At 36.1% G+C, this 14,427-nt stretch overlaps 2 protein-coding genes across 5 annotated transcripts; one reads left to right on the top strand and one right to left on the bottom strand.

Annotated features, from left to right (window-relative positions):
* Nucleotides 1-8,744, bottom strand: or95a1 (odorant receptor, family 95, subfamily A, member 1). 3 transcript variants are annotated; one of them, XM_051129923.1, is made up of 3 exons: nt 8,651-8,744; nt 8,407-8,569; nt 1-1,055 (listed from the first exon to the last, which is right to left on the bottom strand). In XM_051129923.1, exon 3 carries the CDS (start codon nt 1,014-1,016, stop codon nt 66-68), a length of 951 nt encoding a protein of 316 aa, XP_050985880.1. In that variant the 5' UTR covers nt 1,017-1,055; nt 8,407-8,569; nt 8,651-8,744; the 3' UTR covers nt 1-65. The 3 variants fall into 3 exon arrangements, with proteins under 3 accessions (XP_050985880.1, XP_050985879.1, XP_050985881.1); XM_051129922.1 differs by having other exon boundaries at nt 8,407-8,744; XM_051129924.1 differs by lacking the exons at nt 8,407-8,569; nt 8,651-8,744 and having other exon boundaries at nt 1-873; nt 951-997.
* A 295-nt stretch (nt 8,745-9,039) lies between these two features.
* On the top strand, nt 9,040-10,437 carry LOC127177573 (odorant receptor 131-2-like). 2 transcript variants are annotated; one of them, XM_051129911.1, is made up of 3 exons: nt 9,040-9,204; nt 9,299-9,510; nt 9,617-9,697. In XM_051129911.1, the coding sequence occupies exons 1-3, from the start codon at nt 9,165-9,167 to the stop codon at nt 9,638-9,640; spliced, it is 276 nt and encodes a 91-aa protein (XP_050985868.1). In that variant the 5' UTR covers nt 9,040-9,164; the 3' UTR covers nt 9,641-9,697. The 2 variants fall into 2 exon arrangements, with proteins under 2 accessions (XP_050985868.1, XP_050985867.1); XM_051129910.1 differs by having other exon boundaries at nt 9,299-10,437.
* The last annotated feature ends 3,990 nt before the right edge of the window (nt 10,438-14,427 follow it).

The raw sequence follows: 14,427 nt of genomic DNA, 5'->3' as shown, positions 1-14,427 counted from the left end.
TTGTTTTTAAGTGCTTGATTTGTCACTCTCACAAAAGCAGTAACAAACCCATGGTTCTTGCACTGTCATTTAGTTATTTTGACATCTATATGTGGGTCAATACGAGGACCATAACAACGCATAGCTTTCTTCATATAGCTTCTGAGGGTCTCATCTCTAAGGCCATAAATGAGCGGGCTCAGAAAGCGAGGAAGGAGGATGAAGCAGAAATAATAGATGAAAGACATATCTGCTTGAGACAAGCTTACACGCTGGAAAAGTAAGAGCTCTGCGACAGGCAGGGAGAAGGCCATCATGCTGAGGAGCAGCTGGAGCCCATGAAGCAGCACTGTGTGCAGAGCTTTCCTCACTGACACTCGGTCTTGCCGCATCTGCCGGGTCTCCAGCAGGATCCGAATGTACGTGAAGAGGATGACCACAGCGACCACTGCAAAGAAGATCCCATTGAGGCTCACTCTGAACAGAGCCTGAATGGGAGAAGCATTGAGCACAGTGATTTTGCAGAGCACAGGGGTCGAATGGACGTCTACGCCTGGCTTGAGCCGCATCAAGACAAAGTCGACGGTGGGCAGGATGCAGCTGATGATCCACAGGCTTAGAATGATGATCCAAATCCATTCAGGTCTCCAGATGGCAGGACGGTGAAGCGGGTAGAAAATAGCCACGTAGCGCTCCAGTGACATGGTGGAAAGGATGAGTGGGGTGTTTAGGAAGGTAGCAGCGGACACATAAAGCAGTGGCGCACAGAAGACGATTGCAAATTGCACACCACCCATCACTAGCAAGAAAAGGGATACAGAGGAGAGCAGCTGCAGGGTGTCGTTGATCAGCATGTAGGTGAAGAGAATGTAACGGGAGCTGTCAAAAAACTGCCTGCGAGATGCAAAGGTGTACAGCATCAGGAGGATGAAGAACAAGAAGGCAGCGAAAAACGGAATCACCACACACACCTTCACGATGACAGAGAGGTTAATGCTGGATGTCGTGTTGCCTGGGAGGTCTGTCAGATTCTGCATGGTTTCAAGCGCTCTGCAGAGCCGATGATGTTACAAAGGCTGAAAGGAAGTTTGCAAAAGAACATTTATTTAGTTTGGAATCTGGCAAATGAGAAAAATATTGAATAACTGAATAATGTTCACTGAATTGTTAATAGGAGATTCTGCATCTGATCTGATTTTCGTTTATGAAATAAACTTTACGCTTGTTCACTCACCACACTGCCTCTGTTGGAGGAAACACTAAAAAACAATTAGAGATGGGTAGCCCACTTTTATACTGCTGAAGATTTGCTTCATGACAAAGGAATGGGATTTGTTTTCCCAAAGGATGGATTAATTTCACGCTATGAACGCAAAGCATCATTATAGCAATTAACAACCGAACAATCAAAACAAAACAAACCAAGTTGAAGGATTGTTTGTGATTCAGTAAGCGACGTGCTTTTGCAAAATTAATGATAATAATCACGTTTTTTGTATGCATATACATTTTTAAAAACAAGGTTTTATACGTAGACCTAGATTTTTTGACTGGATAGCCAATATGCTTTTGCAAAATTACTGACAATAGTCATATGTTTTTTTGTTGTTGTTTATATATATATATATATATATATATACTACCGTTCAAAAGTTTGGGGTCAGTAAGACTTGTAATAGTCTTTAAAGAAGTCTCTTATGCTCATCAAGACTGCATTTATTTGATTAAAAATATAGAAAAAAAACAGTAATATTGCAAAATGTTTTTACAATATAAAATAATGTTTTTTATTTTAACATACTTTAAAATAGAATTTATTCCTGTGATGAAAAGCTGAATTTTTATCAGCTGTTACTCCAGTCTTAAGTGTCACATGATCCTTCAGAAATCATTCCAGTATGCGGATTTATTATTAGAATGATCAATGTTGGATAATATCAACAGTTGTCCTGCCAAATATTTTTTGGAACCTGTGATTTTTTTTTTTTTTTCAGGATTCTTTCATGAATAACAAGTTTAAAAAGTACAGTGTTTATTCAAAATATAAATATTTTATAACAATGTAAATTATTTATTATTAACTTTTAAGAAACTTTTAATTATTAACTTAATACATCCTTGGAGAATAAAAGTATTAATTTCTTAAAAAAAAAAAAGAAAAAAGAAACAATAAAAATGAACTGACCCCAAACTTTTGAACGGTAGTGTATATATTAAAGAAGGTTTTTTATCTATATATTGTATACAAGGTTTTATATGTAGACCTAATTTCTTCATCTGGTTAACAAGACCCTATAGAAAGACTTCTTAAAAGTAAATAATTAATTACTTAAATTATTTATTTACCATTTATTAAATAAGTTACAAGTTATGTTTATATAAATTATTAAGTCATTTTGTAGTAAAGTATTTTTTGGAACTAATCTGTTTTATAATTTGTAAAATATTTACTGCTGGATAAGTATACTCAGAATGTTTGTCTGTTTCTTATGGCTGGTCATTAACAGAGCTATCAATTATTGACTGTGAACTGTGGTGCTCTGCCTTTTTTTTTTTTTTTTTTACCATTTTGTTTGTTCTGCAGTGCGGCAGAAAAAAGTTGTACTTAGAGACGAAAGTACATTGGCAGCTTGATCTGCAGTGTCATAAGCGTCACTCATAATGGCAGTAAGACACGTAGCTCACAGCTGCTTGTTTTCTGAAGTGCACTGACCTTAAATATGGAGGGAAGAGGGACATATCGAACACCAAAGAGCAAACAACAAGCTTTATGATAAAGAAGATCTGGAACATTGAAAGTCTGCATATCCCTGTCTGCATTTAGGTCAAAAATAAAAAATGCTGCTGCTCTCTAGCTATTTAATTTGCTGGCATTATATAAATATTAAACTTTGTTATACTAGCTTGGATATTATATCCTTGCTCGTTTTAGTTTTAGCATATATATTTTAATGTAAATCAACTGTAATGTCTTTAAACATCAATATAGAACTATATTTATTGTTATTGTTATTTTATTTAATGTATTTTATTTTATTTATTTATTTTTTTAATTGTTTTATTTTATTTTATCTGGATCTTTTTATAGACCTTCCTTTTTAACACTGGTAAAAAGTATAATAATAAGGATTAAAATAAGGATTATAAAAATAAGGATTTTTTTTGTTTGTTTGTTTGTTTGTTTTAGGACAACTTTGATTAAAGGGTTTGATCCACCTCAAATGTTGACTACTATAGTTGACCACATCTTCCCAGAGTCAAATCCTATGCATATGTATATGTATATGTATATGTATATGTATATGTATATGTATATGTATATGTATATGTATATGTATAGGCCTTCCATTCTACCCCTGGTAAAATCTCTAAGGATCAGATGTGCATTACAGTAAAATGTAGACAAAATCTTCAAATCCTATGTGATTAATTAAGTTTTTACAATTTTGCATATCAGCATATCATTTGTGTTTCCTAATTGATTGTCAATGATGCAGTCTGCATATGTATATGTATATGTATGACAGAGGTCGCGAACAAACCGACAATTGTCCGTCTTTGAGGGAATTTTTTTTATCAGTGAAGTAAAAATCTGAAGACCGTCCGTCACTTTGACGGATTACACTGAGGGTGATCTATTGTAAAATTGTAGCTGTAATTCCCACCCCTGTCCAGATGTTCCAATGTAGCAACAGAGCGCTGGTTCCAGAACAAAAACGAAACTGTCACGAATGTTTTGCTATGCGTTTGATTACGCAAACACGAGTACACAGAAGCGACAACGATCTATCACGCCACATTAAAGAGCGCCAAAATGGTATTTATTGCTTGAATTCTCTAATGAAATGGACAGAATTTGAAATCTGAGACTTTGTTTTATATCAAAACTAACACAAACCCTTGCCTATTGCCATTTTTTGGAAGGAAGACGCACTATGTACTATTTATTCATCTGAAAACAGCATAGACCAAAAGACAAAAAGAACAAAAATAAAAGCAATGAAATGTTTTATTCTAATTAAAATATAAAATTGTAATGACGGGTGATAATAGATTATGACGGAATTTTTACGACTCTGTCAGTCAAAATGATGGACAATGTTAAAGTCTAGCGCAACCTCTGATGTATGTATGTGTATATGTATGTATAGGCCTTCCATTCTACCCCTGGTAAAATCTCTAAGGATCAGACGTGCATCACAGCAAATAGTTGAGTCAAATCCTATGTGACTAATTATGTGCTTTAGAGGTTGTTAAGCAGGCCATCAGTGGTAACCACATGTTTGCATATCGTGTAATTTGTGTTATCTAATTGTTTGGTAATGATGCAACCCGTCTGGCAAGATGAGGCCAAGATGCCTGATCCCTTTGCACCGAACCAAGCTCCAAAGCAAATGTTTATTTAATGACTTTTCGCTCTGATTAATCTCCTGAGTTATACCTCCACTAGACAGAACCGGTCTGTTAGAATGATGTAAATATGTTTAATAAACATTGACCCACAAAAAGTGCAGCACCCAAGTCGCTCAACAGTTTTGTCAAATTTCCTTTAAAGAAAGAAAAGTTATGTGATTATAACAAATATGCATTAGTAGTATTTATGTAATAATATTGCTACATAACCACTTGTGAGACCACGAAGGCAGCTTCTAAAGGAAGTTTCAATCCATCACTCTTTTTGGTTTATATATACATACATATTATATTTGTGTATATATTGTGTGTATATAACTACAACTTTTTGAAAAAGGTACAAAATGCTTTTGGAATATCACACGCAGATGAAATTGGAAACAATGATCTGGGGTGTACTTAGACTGTCAATACAGGAGCAACATTGTGGTCCCTTTAATCAAGTACAGCCAGTACTTGTGTGTGTCTACATTTAGACAACTGTGCTAAGTGTGCTGAATCTGAATATAAATTAATCCAGGAGGATGGACTTTTGAATTATAGAGTCACTGGGCCTTTGGAGCATTTAGAAACCTATTATACTGTATGATAGCACACGTTTACATCTATATTTTTCAGATTTCTTTCTTTTTTTCAGAATGAAATGGCAAAAGCTGCTTTAAATGCAAAGGATGGTCACACCAAATGTTGATTTTATTTAGTTACTACAAGTTAATTGATAAAAATCTATTTATATCTATTATTTTGACAGCATCCTCATATTACAACATTGTTACACAAGTGCCTAAAACTTTTAACAGTACTATAGCTTTGCAGGTAGATTTCTTGAAGCATCTTAGAAATGCTAACACAGTTCTTCTGGATTTAGTCTGTCTCAGTTTGTTCTGTTTCTTCATGTCATTTCAGACTGGATGATGATGAGATCAGATCTCTGTGTGGAGCACTGGCTGTTGTCAGACTCCTTGTGCAAGCAAAAATCTCACTGCATTATTACAATTAATGGCAAAATGAATGTTTGGAAATGCAAACTGATATTTGCTACTGACACACTACAGCAAAAGATAGAAATATCTGACTTTAAACCATTTTTTAGTTGGTGACAAATAGTGGCCTAAGACGTTTGCACAGTACTTTATATCAGTGGTTCTCAACTCCAGTCCTCGGGGCCCACTGCTCTGCACATTCTGTATGTTTCTGAATCTGACACACTTAAACCTGGCTCACACTACAGGATTTTTAAAATCCTAACCGATTATGAAATCTGGTTGCAGCGCACACATAAGGAAAATCTTTGCAGATTATCTTCCCTGAAATCTTAAACATGCACACACTGCAAGATTTGAAAATCGTGGCGCATCACACACTAAAAGATATTATTAAGATTATCATGCCGGAGGGAGCGCCTCACGTGATTTCAGCAACTAATTTACATATGTTAGGCAGCGTGCTAGCAGGTTTATGCACTCACCTGGTATGTTCAAAACTGAGACGATTCACTCCAGAGATTTCCTTACTTCATCTGGTTGTGGTATGTTTTCAACATATTATACAGACAGTGTTATTACAAAAGCATAAGAAGCAGTTTCCTGAATATCAAACATGTTTGATATGATTGGGGTGGCCCCGATTAGTGTGAAAGCAGATCAGGAGGTTCAAGATTCAATCTATGAATGTCTCACATTACCAGATAATCCGTGCTGAACATTGGGACCATTCAAGGTGCAAGATTTTTGCTCCGATTCTCGGGAGGGGAAAATCAGGGCAAAATCAGGCTAAAAATCCTGTAGTGTGAGTCCGGCTTAAGTTCAGTTCATGGATCTTTCTCCTAATGAGCTGATGATCTGAATCAGGTGCATTTAATCAGAGAGACATACAAAATGTGCAGAGCAGTGGGTCTTGAGGACTGGAGTTGAGAACCACTGCTGTATCATACAATAATTCTAGTAAAGGTGAACTGATCTCTTTTTAAGATAATTGGGTAATTTGCATTTGACATATATTCCTTTGTTCTTTCAAAAAAAAAAAAAAAAAAAAAAAATGTTTCACCACACAAACATCCAAAGACCAAATTCATATGATGCTCAAGACACATCCATGGTGAAACTTAATAAAACCTAAATTAAAATAAAATAATTCACCTTAACCGGATAAATCTATAGGTATCATATCTGATATAAGGCTTTCTGTTGTATGGTATGTTTTTGTTGTTGTTGTTGTTTTTGTTTTTGTAGAGCCACAGTCCTGAAGAGTTTAGTTCCAACCCTAATCAAACACAACTGAACAAGCTAATCAAGGTCTAAGGGTTACTAGAAAGCTACAGGCCAGTGAGTTTTTATCAAGGTTGCAGGACTTTTTATCTCTGCAGGACTGTGGCTCTCCAGGACTGACATTGACCACCCATGGCATAAAATATAATACATAAAAAACACATATGTGGCCCTGGACCACAAAACAAGTCATAAGGGTCAAGTTTCTAAAATTCAGATTTATATATTATCTGAAAGCTGAATGAATAAGGGGAGGACAATATTTGGCCTAACCCTAACAACCATTTGAAAGAATCTGAGGGTGTACAAATAGTAAATTGCCTTTAAAGTTGTCCAAATGAAATTCTTAGCATTGCATATTATTATGCAAAAATTAATTTTGTATACATTTATGGTAGGAAATTAAAAAAAAAATACCTTCATGGAACATGATCTTTACTTAATATCTTAATGATTTTTGGCATAAAAGAAAAATCAACCATTCTGACCCATACAGTGTATTTTTGGCTATTGCTACAAATACACCTGTGCTACTTAAGACTGGTTTTGTGGTCCAGGGTCAGCCAAAAAATGAATATACAGTATATTTGTTATATGTTCTGCCTAAAGATTTGACAGACAGTTTCCAACCAAATATAACTGTCAACAAGAGTACTCAGCACCTAGTGAATAACATATTTTGAAATTGCTAACTGTGTGTTTTGTATTGCTTGTGCACTGATTAGCCCCAGAAGCCCTAATGTCATTATGGTGCAAATATTTTAAGTAAACACTGGCCAAAAGGAGCAATACTCCTGATGTTACACAGCTTTACTAATGAGCATTTTTAAATAATTAATAACAGGTAATACTAAATTCCATTTCCCCCCCCACTGGAAGTGTCATGTTTAAATAAATAAATAAATAAAAAAGTTATGATTTACAAGTAAAATTGCAAATAGCAACACTATGATCCATTTTATCAACTACGATCTGTACTTACACTCACCACAGCTACATTCAAACACACATTTATTCACAAAATCCTTTTGTATTGACTAACAGTGCAAGATAAATTTCACAAAACAAAGTTCTTGTGAGTAATGGTCAAACATTTATCATTTTTTTATTGATTATTTTTATTGTTGACTAATCTATCAATTATTTTTCAATTAATCTATTTATTATTTTCTTATCAGTTTATGATTTTTTTAGTTAAACTTCCGATAAATAATACCAGCAACTTCTGCTATTAATCTTTTAATATTTTATTCACACATTTTCTCATAATTAATACTTTATTAATGGGCGTGGGTAAAGGTGTGAGGGTGCGACACGTCAACGCATTCCATGCTAATTGACCTGTTTTCATAATCGACAATCGATGACGACAACAAATCGCTCTAGCTCTAGATGTTAGTAAAAACTGTCTAGGATAAATTCTATACAGTAGATTTTTCAGAAAACCCAGAATATTAAAGGGGTCAAAATAAATCTATAACAAATCTATAACATACTTTGGTTAAAATTTATCAGTGGTAGTGTAAAAAAACACCCTTTTTACCTTGTCAAAATCAGCCCTGTTCAGAGCGAGCCATTCTATTGCATGTTCTTTTAAATGCTAATGAGCTCTGCTCACCCCACCCCTCTCTTATGTGGGGTGATGAGCCGTCTGTTTACTTTAGCCGCATTTAGCCGCGAAACTTGCTAACTAGCACATTATTAAGAAAGCCGATTTTCAAAGATGCGTAAAAACCCTTATACTCACTTCCGCTGTAGGTGAAGCTGGATGAATGATTTGTATGAACATCTTCCTTCTAAATCGAAAGTAACGTTAATCTAATGTTAATCTCTGCATCTTCAGCGGCTATTACATCCAATAACAGAACACCTCAATCGCTCAGTCAGAGACATTCTTGTCTTCCCCTGCACTGGAAGGGGATATTTCTTATAAAGATTACAAAAATACCACTGGGTGGATTTTTAGCATAATAGGGTGGTTGTGTACACACACTGCCAACACACATTTATGTTCAAACAACATATAAAAGTGAGTTTTGCACCCGATGACCCCTTTAAAAATGCAGTCAATTGGAATAAGCCAAGGAATCAACCTGAATTTTGCTGATGAACATGAGTTCATCTTTGGACATTTAGTGGCACTTGGGTTTGAGACTCCAATTTTGCCATGGTTAATATTTAGACTGTCCTCTATTTGTGTGCCTACATTGCATAACTTTCTTTTAGTCCTTAGCCCCTAATAAATAAATAGCATTGATTATAAATAGAAATTGTGATAGCAGAAGTAATTATTAACCTAACTCTGTAAAACTGTTTTGTTGCACATATTACTTGTTTAGGTTAATGTTTTTAACCTTACTGCATAATTTAGATGTTTTAAGCACGATTGCATCTCAGTGCTCAACATCTATCCCCAACACACAAGCAAATCTAAATTTAGCTCTAGATGTCATTAACTAAGCTTGTGTCATCCATTTGAGTTTTGCTCTGTCAAACTCTATATAAATGTTTGTTCACAGCTCACTTCATCATTTGGCTTATGCAGGTAAAGTTTTTTTCAGGTTATGCAGGTATTTTTTTCCTAATATGTTATGTATTATAGTTAATGTGTTTTTGTTGTCTGTCTAATTGTCTTTCAGATGTCCACACGATGGCCAGTCAGAATGCCAGTGGCAGTATGCAGATGCAACTGATTCAAGTTGACCCCATCCGGAGGAACGTTTCACTGGCATTGACCCAGATTGTTGTGTGGCCCTTCATCTACCTCATCTTTCTCATGCTCTTAATATTTTCCAAGAAAGAGACTTTCAGAACAGAGACACGCTATATATTGTTTGGTCATTCTCTCCTGGTAGACTTAATATTTCTTTTTCTGACAGATTTTGTGGTGCTCTTATCATACAATTATGTTTTAATACCACTGCACTTCTGTATCCCCGTCTGCATGTTAATGGAAGCAGTCGGAGTATGTGCACCATTGACCATCGGTGCCATGTGTGTGGAGCGCTATGTGGCCATTTGCATGCCGCTGCGACATCATGCGATCTCCACCTCTAGAAGAGCCCTAATGGTGATTTTAATGATTTGGATCCTGAGTTCCATAAACCCCTTTGTTGATATGTTCATCCTCATTAGCACTGCCTCTCATGAGTATCTGACTCAACTGACACACTGCCACTATGAGATTATGGTTTTGGAAAAGATACGTCAGTTTGCTAGGGGTCTGTTGTATATTGTGGGGCTTATGTTTATCTTGATAACTGAAATCTTTTGTTATGTAATGATTTACCTTGCAGCACGTGCAGCTTCTGGTGACATGAAGTCAGCGTCAAAAGGGCAGCGCACTATTTCTCTTCATATCCTTCAGCTGTTTTTATGTACTGCTGAGGTCATGTGTCCTTACATTGAGGCTGTAGTTATGCAGTATGATATTAATATATATCTGATTGTCAGGTATGTAAATTTCCTTGTATTTAGTATCACTTCTAGAGCAGTCAGTCCTCTTGTCTATGGCTTTAGAGATGAGAAATTTTACACAGCTATGATTTATTATATCAAATGTAAAAACAATGCAATCTCTACTGACAGTGATAAACAAACATGATTTTCTTCAGTTAAAGCATTTACATGGACATCTATGCGTTTTTAAGGTTAAAGAGTGCTCATGGTATTTTTTGCTTGTCTAAATTCCTTTCAAAATATTATCAGGTAATATCTGATAATAGCAATATCTGTCTGGAGAAGATGTTTCTCACTTAGTATTTAGATGGTATTTTATTTAGCATACAACACAACTGATTAAGATATTAATATTTCTGTTATATTGTCCTTTAATTATAAACAATTACATGTGATTATTTTACATTTGCATTGGATATACATTTGTTGGAAAAGATTTAGTTTGGTATTGATCACTTTATATGTCAGCAGACTTTAAATAACTCATTAACAAATTATTATTATCATTATTCATTCTGAATAAAGAGCATCTACTAAATGTCAGCGATTTCTATGTCAGTATATCAAACGATATTATAACAGTATAGGTGAATTAATTTTTAAGCTAAATCTAGTATTTGCATCTCATATAGAATTTTTTCTTTCTTACATAACATTTGCCATTCAAACATGTACGGGCTACAGTGAGTGCAACTCAAGACACTTTATGAAATATTCCATTGGATATTACTTAGGGAATATAATAATAATATCAGTGATATTTTTTTTCACAGTGTGCTAATTTTTTTTTTTTTTTAAATAATTTAGATAATATTCCATAATTTAAATGCATGGGCAGCATTGTGGTTCTCCAACATTTAGTGAAATATAGTGTGACAAAGCATATAAGATATAAGTGAAGAAGCAGTACTCACTTCACCATCTTCTATAAATGCAAACACATATTACTCTATGACTAAATGGATTACACATCATTTCAGAATCAGAAAGTGCTTTCAGTAGCTTAAAATGTATTGCACTATGTATATATGGATAAAAAAAGTGAAAATGTTTAAAACAATACAGTTATTACAATAATAATAATAATAGTAATAATTGCCAACATCAATGCAAATTAATATTGCTATGCAAAAATAAAATAACATGAAAAATTAAAAACATTGTTTTCTGTGGCCTTTTCATGCCAGCACTTTTCATGCTTTACTTCCAACAGCCCTAATTTTGATTAATGGACACCAAGCTCTAAGAACCCTTTTGTGTGTGTGTGTGTGTGTGTGTGTGTGTGTGTGTGTGTGTGTGTGTGGTTCAGGTATGTGCGCCCATGTTCAGAACCTGATTTTACCAAGTACGACATGTTCCTGGATCAACATCTTTGTTGACCCTGGAACAGCATTGTGATTAACCAATCAGATTTGAAAAAAACAGTTTATAGTTTTTGTGAAGTTTAGGCTTACAATCAGTGTTTGGTGCTTGTACATCAGTGTTATTCATCTATAATTTCCTCTGATTTTAGGGATTACTCATGGGTAAGGTTAGGTTTAGGTGTAGGGATGTGGTCAAGATTAAATTTTTGGATTAAAATGTTGTTCCAGGGTCAACAGAATATCTTGACCCAGGAACACATCTAACTCAGCAAAATCAGGACATGCATCCTATGTTATGGGGACAAAATGTCCCTACAAAGATGGCAATATTCAAAATCCTTATCTTTATAGGGACATTTTTGGTCCTTATGAGGAAACAATCTTATAAATAATACAGATTTAAAGTTTTTGACAATCTAAAAATGCAGAAAGTTTCCTGTGAGGGGTAGGTTTAGGTGTAGGGTTGGGGTAGGGTGATAGAAAATATAGTTTGTACAGTATAAAATCATTATGCCTATGGAATGTCCCCATAACACATGAAAGCCCAAGGTGTATGTGTGTTTTCCTCATTACATTTTTTTACTTGTTGTACTTTCTTGAAATGTTTCATCACTAAAGACTTTGCTGTATCTTGTACTGTAGGGTGGTTTTCACAACAGAATAGTTTTTGTTGTAAGACTGACGAAATTACTTCAAACTCAGTTACTGCATTATAGTACGGATTTGAACAATTATCATTTAATAGCACCTTTGGTTACTAATACCATTACACAGTAAGAATAACAAATATGTAGGAGAGCACTGATAGAATGTTACCATTTTGAAATTTAAAGTCCTCATGAAATCAAAATTTATATTATTTACTCCACCCCATACCATTTCCACTCTGTCATGGACTTCATTTCCCACAATCCTTTGCACAGTTTTATCAGCTTATTGTTCTCACCTGTGCCTCGTTAACCCTGTTTGCTCACTCTATATATGCCTGATTCACTCAGTCACTGATTCTCCTCCTGGTTCTCCTGTGTCTTGGTACCTGGTTTTGATTATCTGCCCGAACCCAGTCTTGGTCTATATTGTCTGATTGTCTATGACAGGGATAGGCAACGTCGGTCCTAGAGTACCGATGTCCTGCAGAGTTTAGCTCCAACCCTGAAAAAAACTAGATTAACCCATCAAGAAATACTGCATTTGGATGTCCCTGTGCAGTTTATGACAGAAGACTTAGCCAACAATAGCTCCAGCGGTTAGAATCATCCACCTGCGTCAAGGCACCATAAAACAAGTTCAGGTAGCCACGGAACTTGGCCCAACGCGGTCACCAGCATGTCCAGTTACAATGGCCACTAGTCCTGTCCTTTAGTACTTTCCTGTCCTGTGGTTCCCACACCAAAGACTCATCACAACTTGGCCAACATTTCAGAGTTTTGTCCTGTCATGACCACCATTCCAGAGCCTCGACTTGTCAGGGCCGCCACACCAGATGCTTCAGCTGTCATGGTAGCACTCCAGTGTTCCTGGTCATCATGTACATCCCACGTAAATAATTTCATAAATAAATCTCTCCTGCCTGTTGCATCCTAGCAAGGTCCTTCAGACCTTGATTAGCTTGTTAGTTTTGATTAGTTGTCTTGTCTTGATTAGTTTTTCAGCTGTCCTGTCATGGGCAAGGAAGCCTGTCCAGACACGCTCACGGAGGTCATCCCTAAACTCTCGGCCTGCCCTGACACGACAATGATTGTCCCTGAACTCTCATTCTGTCCTGTTATGGCCACAGGGGGCACTGTTAACCTCTCTGTGCTCTCTGTTACAGTTTTGCGTGATCCACTGTGGTGGACATCAGCTCAGCCTGAGCCATTTTGGTGGACTGCACCATCAGCTCCAACCTGGTGGTCTTCTGCTCCACTGTGGGGATTTTAGGTCCTGTCTGCTGTGGTATGGTGGTTATCTGCTTTACCGTAGGGACCTTTGGTCCCATCTGCTTAGCTGTCCTGGTCTTCAGCTCCACCTTGAGGGTCTTCAGCTTCACCCTGTTGGTCTTCAGCTCTGGCTTCCTGCTCTGCCGGCTCCACTCTGGCTTCCAGCTCTGCCCTGTCTTGCTCTGGCTTCACCCTTTTTGAGTTTGTGTGCCTGTGCAGTTCGTGACAGTTACCAAAACATGCAATATAATTTTATCTCTAAGGTTGCAGTTTACTGGATGTGCAAAATGTATCACATGGATTTGAGGATTAGAATCTGGCCTAACAGTATTGCTTTTTTTGTTGTTTGTTTTTTGCTCTTTCTCTTCATGTCTACTCTAGTTTTTGCACTATAATCTAGATTTTTACTTTTATGCCCTGTTGAAAAAACAGCATTTGCTAGTTAGGTATGTTTTGAAGCATGGCTGCTGGTTTGAGCTGGTTTAAACTGGTCCTTAGCTGGTCATGAGCAGTGTTGGGGAAAGTTACTTTTAAAAGTAATGCATTACAATTTTGTGTTACTCCCTGAAAAAGTAACTAATTACGTTGCTTAGTTACTTTTATGGAAAGTAATGCATTGCGTTACTTTTTTTTTAAATCTGGGCAGGGCTTGCTTCTTTGTTTTTAATATTGTTACTTAAAAAAAATAATATTATTTTGTAACCCGCGTTAATTGTAATGCCTTACCCCCAACACTGGTCATGTGCTGGTCCTAAGCTTGTCCTGAGTAGGAGCTAGTTGCTTAGGACCAGTTTAGGACAAGCACATGACCAGCTAAGGACCAGCTTAAACCAGATCAAACCAGCAGCCATGATTCAAAACATACCTAACCAGCATATGCTGTTTTTTTCAACAGGGTGGCATGTTGCAAATAAAAGAAACATAGATGCATTATTGTGTCTCAGTGCTACATGTCTATCCCCAAACACAAGCAAATCTAAATTTAGCTCTAGATGTCATCAACTAAGCTGATGTCATCCACAGGAG

This window comes from Labeo rohita, chromosome 15 (assembly GCF_022985175.1).
Source record: "Labeo rohita strain BAU-BD-2019 chromosome 15, IGBB_LRoh.1.0, whole genome shotgun sequence".
Classification (NCBI taxonomy): Eukaryota; Metazoa; Chordata; class Actinopteri; order Cypriniformes; family Cyprinidae; genus Labeo; species Labeo rohita.
The sequence above is the reverse complement of the archived record's forward strand: the minus strand, read 5'-3'. Positions and strand labels throughout refer to the sequence as shown.

Excerpts from the sequence above, each read along its gene's own strand:
- LOC127177573 (XM_051129910.1), top strand. The coding sequence starts at position 9,165 with ATGTTTGTTCACAGCTCACTTCATCATTTGGCTTATGCAG. Across the intron at positions 9,205-9,298 it reads TCATCATTTGGCTTATGCAG|ATGTCCACACGATGGCCAGT; the intron begins GTAAAGTTTTTT and ends ATTGTCTTTCAG.
- or95a1 (XM_051129922.1), bottom strand. The coding sequence starts at position 1,016 with ATGCAGAATCTGACAGACCTCCCAGGCAACACGACATCCAGCATTAAC.